This window comes from Copidosoma floridanum, unplaced genomic scaffold (assembly GCF_036245765.1).
Source record: "Copidosoma floridanum isolate Cflo_tuat_1 unplaced genomic scaffold, Cflo_Japanese_pri ptg000013l, whole genome shotgun sequence".
Classification (NCBI taxonomy): Eukaryota; Metazoa; Arthropoda; class Insecta; order Hymenoptera; family Encyrtidae; genus Copidosoma; species Copidosoma floridanum.
Window position 1 is genome coordinate 23,108,481 of NW_028321890.1, and position 10,738 is coordinate 23,119,218.

At 34.1% G+C, this 10,738-nt stretch overlaps 1 protein-coding gene across 1 annotated transcript; it reads right to left on the reverse strand.

Moving 5' to 3' along the window:
• Positions 1-5,944: 5,944 nt before the first annotated feature.
• Positions 5,945-8,371, reverse strand: LOC149374962 (uncharacterized). The gene is made up of 2 exons (XM_089590700.1): positions 8,110-8,371; positions 5,945-7,856 (listed from the first exon to the last, which is right to left on the reverse strand). Exon 2 carries the CDS (start codon positions 7,742-7,744, stop codon positions 6,113-6,115), a length of 1,632 nt encoding a protein of 543 aa, XP_089446826.1. The 5' UTR covers positions 7,745-7,856; positions 8,110-8,371; the 3' UTR covers positions 5,945-6,112.
• Positions 8,372-10,738: the final 2,367 nt, after the last annotated feature.

Below are 10,738 nucleotides of genomic sequence, written 5' to 3' on the forward strand. Positions count from 1 at the left end.
TTAGAGATGCTCCGGCTTAAGATTATCATTTCAAGTATCATCTTTTTCTTTTTAGAGCAAATGATGGACATGAAAAATGTTTTTTTTTTTTTTTTTTTTTTTCACCTTCATTTCATGGCGATAAATTGAGGAAGAAAATTGTTTCGAAAACAGTTGAATGAGAAATTATTTTTCGTGATTATTAAGAGAAATTATTTGAATCCTCATACCTAACTCTGAGAAATTTAATTTAAAAAAAAAAAAATGTTTTTTTTCATGCAAGCAGAATATATAAGAAAGTCGACCATTCAAGCATGACGTGGATCAATTAATCAATTTAGACATTTTTTTTACTTATTCGTTGAAAATTAACTTTATTTATTTAACTCAATCGCGAAACCAAAGCACGAATATTTAGAAACCGGTCCTCACGTGACAGTGAAGCACTTGGCGTATCAGTTGAAAGAAAAAAAAAAAAAAAATTTCCTTTGAAATAGAAAACGATTTAAATGAAAGTTCTAGGCGAAGTGTAGAAAGCTTGGATTTCACTCAAATTATGAATTTTCTTACGATGAATGTAGATCGTTTCGTGAATAATATTTCTGGATGAAAGAGCACGAGATATATTGACAAGAAGAAAGTGAAATTTTTTTTTTTTTGAAATGCACAAAAATTCACCGCTATTGTGTTTTCACGTTTCCTTCAGTAGATACAGTCCGTGACAGGTAGGGCACACTTTGTGGTTGTTTCTCAATTTACCGCAATGCTTCAACCACTTGTACCCAATGGTCGAACGCATTTACACTTGAACTACTTTCCATCATACTTATATATAAAAAAAAAAAAAAAAAAAAAAAAAAAAAAAAAAAAAAAAAAAGTAACCACGTATACTCAAAAACAAATGATCAAAGTCACTCCGATCTTTCGTGATCGACAAAGACACGAGCAAAGGTCGATCAGTCGTAAATGTCGATCGTTTAGTTGTAACAACTCGCGGGCTATATCCCCACAGATTTTATTGGTGACACACAACCTGTGGATCAATAATTCCACGAGTCGGGACACACTATTATTAGAACATTTTCCCCGCGCGTTAACACGTATATCCGTCCAACTGCAACACGTGTGCACGTGTATATGTATCCATAACACCACACAACCTTTTCATAAAGTCATTCGTACAGATATGAGAAGTTGTAAATTGATGTTGCAATAACGTTGTACAAACATTGTAAAAATAGTCACAAGGTTGGCCGATTTTTTCACCAAAAAATCATTTTTCAATTGATTTTACGTTAATTTTCAATTCGTGCATGGCCACGATAGATCTTGACGTGTTCTATATGTTTAGAAATCTCTATATGTTATGCAAATTAATAGAATTAAGTTTAATTGTTGATGAAAATTATCATAAATTAAGGTGCTTTCATTCAAATGATAACACCTATGTAGGCGACCAATCAGAAGAAAATTAATGCCGCACGGTATACTTTAACAAAAATGATTTTTGATTAAAAAAAAATACCGTACATTTTCAATAATTTCATAACGTTTTCAGAATATTATTGAAATTTAGTTTTACCGCGTTGTAATGTTGTAAAAACAGCGTTTTTTAAATAAATACAAACTTACATGTAACGTTTGTCCGAAAACAGCATCAAGACGATCGATCATTCGGTTCAAAGATACACTTGTACACGAGGCGTGTGCTGCGGAGTGCAAATGTTTACTTCCGCGATTCGCGTATTACCCACTTACTTCGGTCTACATAACAATTATCACTGCGAATGAATAGCCAATTATATACATTACACTGTTTATACATGTGGGCTTAATATCTGTATGGCGTGTAAGCACATTATAACATACGCGTGTGTAACCGGCACAATTGGACGCACGAAAGTTCCGTACTACATCGCATGGACGATCGTATCGTCAGAGATGCTTTGAAAAATTAACGATAATATCTCGGTCAACGAGAAATGATGCTTTACTTACAAATATAAAAAAAAAATTTGGGTAAAATAAAACTAACCGATCTGCGCATTAAGTATAAAAATATCGGTATCACGTCAGCGCGGCGGATTGAACACTGAGGTGGACTTACGCGCGCGAGCGTTCGACATCGGGACGGAGGAGCAGCGCTAAAAGAGAGAGAGAGAAACGGAGTATATATACTGAGGATATGAAAATGGGAAGGGAGTATACATATGTAGAGAGAAAATATATATAAGTGATCAAGCTTTACGTATATATATATCAGAACGTGTGTTGTGGATTGTTGTGTTGTCCTCACGCTTCGGCGGACGTCACTCCCCCGCAACTATATATAAATGTGTATACCAAGCAAACAAAATATCAGTTATTCTTACGTATAAGTGTGCGATGGTTGAGTACTGCATATATGAGTTGTAAGATCAACATCACATGAAAAACGCACGTGAGCGTGACAGATTGTGAGTATCTTCGCTATTCGAAGGTGGAGCGGCGACTGACCGTCTCGATTGCAGCAGCTTGGCCTTTAAAAGGACCTCATGTTCTGTTACGGTATATACATTGCAATTGAGGAGGGTGCAGAAAGAGCCGGCGTGTGCATTGCTGCTTTCGAGCGGAAATCGGTTTGATTCTCGAGTGAAGGCGGATGCCGGGATGTTAAGCTGTGCTTTTTTTTTTTTTTTTTTTTTTTTTTTTTTTTTTTTTTTTTTTTTAGCACATAAGGCTGAGATGCATCGGTAAATGAGTAAGTGTATACCCAAGTCGATAAGTCGATTTTCAGTACCGGTTTTTAGCGACAAGGGATTAGAGTTTTGTCTAAAGTGTTTGTAAAAAAATCGGTGAGGCCGATGACGATGATTTGAGTTCTGTGTGTACTTACGCGTTAAAATATCGGTTGATAAAATAATGTGAAATTTACTTATGTAAACGATGAATGTAAGCTAATGTTATTTAGAAGCGCTTTTTTAAATCGTTAGCCACTTTTAAATCGGTATGGTTGTACATGCATTTTTTTTTTTTTTTTTCATAGAAAATGTTAATGACGTCCATGTTTATCGTGTAACGTAAACATCTATCACTTTACAATAAATAACGATAGTAGTAACAAAATTTGCCAAAATAAATATACTATATCCACAACTGTAATGAAAAAGTGTAGATTTCATGGCAGCGAACTATTTAATTACATGGAGAAATCTGTCTACATGTACACAATACAAATTACATGGAAAATGGGTGCAGGTGAACCAAACTTTTATTTTTTAGAAATCAAATTTTCCAGACACTCTTTTTCTACGAAAGAAACTTATTTCCTCGTTCAATATTGCAATACACACATACCGGCAACCAGCACATAAAAAAAACGGCGTCAACATTACATTATACACATATATAGGCTCAAATCGACCGATCTAGCTCATAAAGCCTCACCCCTCACACCTGCGCTGCTATCGCCTACTTTATCCATAAACATAATATTCTCACCGTTTACCAATCGATCCCCCACCGAAACGAATCACGAACCACTTTGGCACACGTTTCAATCACCACTAATCGTGACGAGAAAAAAAAAAAAAAAAAAAAAAAAAGAGCACACCACACCTTACCGTACGCGATCGACACTAAAAGTGGGGAAAAAAAAGTCACCACTCGACTCTACCGAGAGTGTCCCGAGGTGCTCTTACGGCATCGTCGCGCGGTGATAAGGCGCCGATCCCTCGGTGTATGTACACATAATACATACCTACACTACATACGTACTCGTTTTTTTTCTCGTAATCTCGGCGACCTTCAGCTTGACACTACTGTGCTAGAGATACGCGACAGTGATAAGTACAACTTTATACGCAGCGCGAAAGTTTTTTCTTTTTTTTTGTTTGTTTTTTTATCCTCGATACAGGTGGGTGGGTGTCGTATACAAGTATACTCGATCTTATTTGCCTATGCGTATACAAGTACCTGTAACGGCGCGCTCGAGCTGATTTTTTCATATGTGTAATTAATTAATAGGGTTAAAAGGTGGGACTTACTTCGTACTTCCTACGGGAACGATTTTTGCGACAACCTACTTTTTTTGTCCCACCGTTTTTCTATACTAAAAATAATACGAAGCATCGCAAAGTAGCGTGTCGTGGTTCGCTCGAACGGACGTGATCAAAGTGAAGCTTGTGTTTGATGCCTCTATGGGCTTTGACGTCTTTTTTTGGAGTTTTTCGTTATATAATACATACACTCTATATTGGTGACCGGTCGTTCGAGGAATCGGTTCATTGTCGCAGGAAAATTCTTCCTGTTCCAAAGCTACCGCTCAAATTGACCTACTTTTTTTTTTTGATAAATTAAATAAGCGAATCAAAAAAATGATTTTCTAAAAATCGCGGTCAAGTTTTCCCCTTATTTAACACACGTATCGCTGATAAAAAAAAAAAATACTAAGACAAAACAGAGTAGCCCAAAGCTTTACAAGTTTATTGTAATTGTTTGGGACTGAAAGCGAGAGATTCTCCGCATTACTCTCCATTGTACGAAAACAAAGCCCATACCATCTCTTTGTCTCGAGATAACGATTTGCGTGTATTTACACGAAACCATTAAACGAGCGACTACTGTCGAATTGTATAATATGTATACGTACGAGATTCTGCTGTTTGTTCTACGCCAATATAGATAGGCTTTCCCTTTTTCCTGATAATGCTTGCCCTGCACAGCTTTTATTCGATTTTCCTCTGGCTCAGTATAGGTGGTAATTTTTTTTTTCTTCTTGTTCCACGCTTTGTTTTACTTTCCCGCATGAATTACTTTTTATGGCAAGGTTTATGGAAAAAATACGTGTTAGCGAAACACGCGAGTCTTGTAAATCATTTCCGTATGAAAGGGCGCTTTTGTATTTGATTTTATCTCCAGAATGATTAAGTATACCTGAGTAATAAGTAAGAGGGAGGAGAACATACGATCAATTTTTGTTTACAAAAAAATATGTAATAGGAAGTAAGTATCCATTCGACAAATGCAAATTAATAATAGTGCAAAATTTCCTTAGAGATGGATAATCAAAGAAATTTGAAGAAAATATACAAACAGGTTTTTTATAAAATTATTACAATTTTATTTAACATAATTACATTAAAGTGTTTTTTTACGTAAAAGTTCTCGATTCTTAGAAAATGAGGTGATATGAATTTTATCTCCTTATTTTACAATAAATTATTAAGCGTGTAAGGGTTATAATAAAATTTGTAACACTTAAAGTTACGGTTTTTTATAAAAATTATCCTCATCTCCATTAAAACTTAATAATTTTGGCTGTCAACAATCATCAGTAAAAATGAAACACATAAATCAAATGTATGTCTTTCACTAGGGAACTCCAAATTTAAGACAACAAAAAAATTATAAAAATTTACTTAACGAGTTATAGCCAATGATGGAATACAATATCTAGTCAATAAATATTACTCTACTTTTTAATTTTTACAAAAACATTTGTAACTTCAGACTTCATGTCCAAGCAAATACATTAGTTATTTTAAATGTAACCTTTTGTTGTATCATTGACTATAAATTTTTACACTAAGACTAAGTTTAAAAAATTTGAAACTTTTTAAAGAAAAACTAGTTATAACACACTCTGTTTTTTTTGGCATAGAAAATATCATTGACCGTTTACAAAGTTAAATTGAACGAAAATTAGACAAGTATCTGCACAAATATTGTACAATAAGAACAAGTGTCATCAAGTAATGACAAATTATCACTGTGATATAGATGCTAAGTAAATAGACATCAGGTTTCGTCACGAAAAAAGTACTACTTTTTCTGAGATATAAAGTTTTTCATAATAAGTTTCTATCTGCATAAATCAATTATTTAAAAATTTCTTCTCTTAACAGTATTTTAATACAAAGTTTTAATAATAAAGATCTTGAGATAAATGATTTCACAAAAATTATTGTAAAAAACTTTGGTCTACACGAAAAAACAACAACAATCTTACTACTGAAAAATTATTCAAATCAGTTTAGGATGTAGTTTTTAAGGAACATAAGCAAAATTGCATCTAATAAAAATTAGGAAATCACTAATACACATTAAGTATACGATACGGTATAAGGCACAGCGTTTCTGGATAGTCTCAATATTACTTTTGAGGATGCACACAAATGCGTCCCACGGTATACGCTGAATTCAAAGGAACGCCCTCAAGTACATGTACGAAGGTGCTGTCATCAGTTGTTGGATTTTCAAGCAAAACTACATCATTATCGAGGACACTTTTGACAGAAAACACGTCTTCAGTGAACCCCGCTTGCATAATACTCTCGAGGGTATAAGGAGGCCCATCTTCTGCCAGCTCCGCAACCACGTCACCCTCAACAATGTAAGGAAGTTCATTTTCTGCCAGCTCCGCATCCACTTCCCTCTTGATAGTGCAAGGAAGTGCATATTCTGCAAACTTCGCATTTACGTTACCCTCGTCAGTGTATGGATGTAAATCCTCTTTGATTTTCACACCCACATCAAACTCCGGAACTACGTCTCCCTCGTATGTATAAGAAAACGTATTCTTTTTGGGTTTTACATCCACGTTAGTATAAGGTAGTGTATTCTCTTTCAACTCTGCATCCATGACATCCTCATCAGTATTAAGAGGCCAACCTTCTGTAAAGTTTGTCTCCTCATTCCCCTCATCAGTATGATCGAATATAGGCTCTGCGAGTTCATCTATGGCATCTTCATCATTATGAGTGCGCATATGCTGTGTGAGAAGAGATTTCCGTTTAAAAGAAGCTCCACATTCGATACAATCGAAATGACGCTTCTTCCCTGGGTACGAACATTTGTGATTTTTTAAATTATATTCTTTAGAAAAAGATCTTCCACATTCTTCGCACAAGTGTTTGTTGCTGTGTATATGCATATGCTTCAAGAAAAGAGATCTTTCGGTAAAAACACTAGGACAATCTTCACACTTATAACGACGCTCGTGTGTTTTTAAATGCGCCACAAGATTATACTTTATGGCAAAAAGTTTTCCACATACTTGGCACTGATGAGGTTTCTGGTCAGTGTGAGTATACTTGTGCTTCGTTAGACTATATCTTCGAGCAAAAGCTTTTGGGCACATGTCACACGCATAAGGACGTTCACCCGTATGTGAACGCATGTGTACTATGAGACTGTATATCAATGCAAAACTCTTGTTACATTGATTGCACTTATGAGGACGTTCAGTAGAGTGCATGGTAATCTCATGATGTTCGACATGGCGTTTTTGAATAAAACTTTTTTCACAGTGCTTACACTTGTAGGGTCGATCATTGTTATGCATGCGCATGTGTAATTCAAGACTAGTTTTAAGAATAAAAGATTTGGGGCACAGAGTACATTTATGAGGACGGTTGCTAAGGTGTATACGACTGTGCCTTTGTAAATACGCTTTTTGATGAAAAATTCTTCCGCATTCTTTGCATTTGTAGGTATTGTCGAGATTATGTACAAGCATGTGCAAGTTTAAAAGGTGTCTTAGTACAAAAGTCTTGTGGCACACCTCGCATACAAAAGGACGGTTGCCAGTATGGTTGAGCATATGACGTTTGAGGTGATACCTTTTCGTATATCTTTTAGGACAACTTTCACACTTGAAAGGCTTCAAGTTAGCATGTATTTCTACCAAGTGGATATCCATCTTGCGCTGACTATCATATGAACGTTCACAGAATTCACACTTGAAATCACCTAATTCAGAATCAGTATGCTCGTTTGACTCCATTTTACTTTTCTTCTTCTTTTGAGATTTCTTCTTGTCAAAATGATACTACAAAGATACTATGTAGTTGATCTCAATTCAATGCACCTGATTTTTGAACCTCTTGATCTAATGACTGAAATGAAAAGTATTAAATAAAGTTTTATATTTATATTTAATGGTCAGAGAGAATAGGACGATATTAAAATTTATTTAAAAAACGCGGTTGTGAGATTCAATCTGAGCTTCAAACTTATAAAAGGATTCCCAGTCAAACAGTTAAGTTCAAAATTATCAGTCAGGTATTTATAAATCAGCACAAATAATAAGAATTGAGAACATTTTATTTATTTAGTGCTTGATGTATTGACATATAAAATAAGCCTTACCAATTTTTACTACATCCATCGATCAAGGCCCACTTCCGTTACTTCAATTTAAAGTTGGTAATTGTTTGACATCATAAAATGAACTTGGATTTACGTACTTGGATGCATATAATCTCGAAATTATCGTATCTTAATTGGAAAATTGTAGATACCACATTCAAGCACAACAAAAAGGTCTTTTCCAGAATCAAATCAACAAAAATAAACCAAGGAAATTTCTTAATTACTTCAAAAAACAAAACACAATTCACTGCTCTCACAGATAAGTTACAGTTTAGGTAATAATAATTCACTGTTACTTTGCTTTGTAGGAAATGAAAAACGTTTGTTTGAAAAACTTGTATTTAATTCTACGTCTCATTACTCTATCACTCAGTGGGAGTTTGAACAATTGTTTCATTAATAGGCACCTATGCAAACTTCGTTCTAACACATTATTGTCACGTGTTCTGTTATCTTGACACAAGAAGCTTATCAGTTTGAGGTTACATGTACATTCACCATAATTATCACCAAAATCGGACTAAGAAACGACAAGGTGTAAACAATTTTCATGACAACGATGCAATAAAACACTTTTTTAATACTCCTGTACAACACAGATGAACGTCCTCGGTCACACTTCCTCTCAGAAATTTTTTGGTGTTGTTGTTGCTTACATGATTCAGAGACAAGGCAAATTGATTGACTTTAACGATACTTCGTTAAACATTGAGCGTAAGAAATGAATGATTGAGTCAACAAAATTGAGTGATTAGCCCATCAAACTTTAGTAAAATCGAAGCACACCAATACACAAGAATGATGTATAATACATACTTATTCACACCTTCACACGTAATAATAAAAATTAACTTACACTATATACTGCATGTTGAAGCTCGAATCTCGATTTTCTCGATACCTCGAAACGGCGGGCGCAGGGCGCTAGCCTACTGTAGCCTATAATACATCTAATTACAGCCTCTGATTTTATCATTCTGGTATAATCTGGTGAAGAGAGCACGGTCACGGTGTAAGATATACTTACGTGAAGTTGTGTGTGGTAACTGTAGTAATCACTAAGTAGTAAGTAGTGTCGTATGATCGATTTTCTGAAACCATATGAGTAGAATATCTATACTTTTGGAGGTAGATTTTTGGGTAAAGAATATATTGTAAACTTGCCGCACAAAGCATAAACAATGTCAACTTTTTATTGTCTATCCATAAGATCAGTTGCGGCTGGTTTATAATTGATTAAATGGCTCTACTGTGAGTTATAGCAATAATTAATTGGATCAGCGCCATCTAGCGTTAGGGATTTCTGAACTAAAAAGTGGCCCTAAACTTTTGACCCACAGCATTAGCGCTTAAAGCCATTTAATCAATTATAAACCAGCCGCAACTCATGTCGTAGCTATAAAATAAAAAAATAACGATACATGTGTTTTTGGCGGCAAGTTAACAATTTATCTTTTACTCGAAAATTTATCTTTAAAAGTATAAATACATAGGAAGTCGATTTTTTGTAGAAAATAGATTGTAAATTTGCCGCCAAAAACACATGTACAGTTAAATTTTTATTTTATAGCTACAAGATGAGTTGCGGCTGGTTTATAATTGATTAAATGGCTCTAAGCGCTAATGCTGTGGGTCAAAAGTTTAGGGCCACTTTTTAGTTCAAAAATCCCCAACGCTAGATGGCGCTGATCCATTTAATTATTACTGTAACTTATAGTAGAGCCATTTAGTCAATTATAAACCAGCCGCAACTAATTTAATAGATATAAAATAAAAATTTAAGATTGTTTATGCTATGTGCGGCAAGTTTACAATATATCTTTTACCCGAAAATTGACCTATATATTTATACTTTTGGAAGTAGATTTAAGGTAAAAGATAAATTGTAAACTTGCCGCAAATAGTACAACCAACGTTAACTTTTTATTTAATACCTATGTAATTAGTTGTGGCTTGTTTATAATCGATTACATGGCTCTACTGTAAATTGTAATAATTGTAATAATTACAGTAGAGCCATGTAATCGTTAGTATATTTGCATGAATTAATACAAGGAAAAAAGTTCAACTCATTGAAGTTAAATGTACCCGATAATAACACGCACGATTTCTCATATTCTAGAAAAAAATCAAAGAAAACATATTGATGGATGATTATCCAAAGTTTGTATAAGTTTCTTGTTGTTTTTTTTTTTTTTTGGTAACAAGTGTACACACAAACATGTCATATATGTAATTCTTACTAATATCGGAAGATAATTTAATAATTATAGTAAACAGATGGCTTTTTAAGTAACATTAATTGTCCTTAACACACATTTATACGACTAAAACTTGGTAACTTCCTTAAGATATACTACTTGAAATCATGAACTTTTCGGAAAAAAAACATTTTTGAATTTTATGAATACAATTTCATTGCATTCTTTTAAAGTACATAAATTCGTGTGGTACCTCGTGATATTTTTGATTTCCTAATTATCATCACAACAGTAGTGTTTAAATAAGTATGTTTAGTTTGAAGTAAACGTTTGCTATGGCATGCAGGGATATACCCATCAACATTATCATGCTCATATTATATTTGCTTTATTCAAACACGTTACTCATAGATAATAACAACAGG

Bases quoted from the DNA above. Each gene is read 5' to 3' on its own strand.
- LOC149374962 (XM_089590700.1), bottom strand. From the start codon at position 7,744: ATGGAGTCAAACGAGCATACTGATTCTGAATTAGGTGATTTCAAGTGT.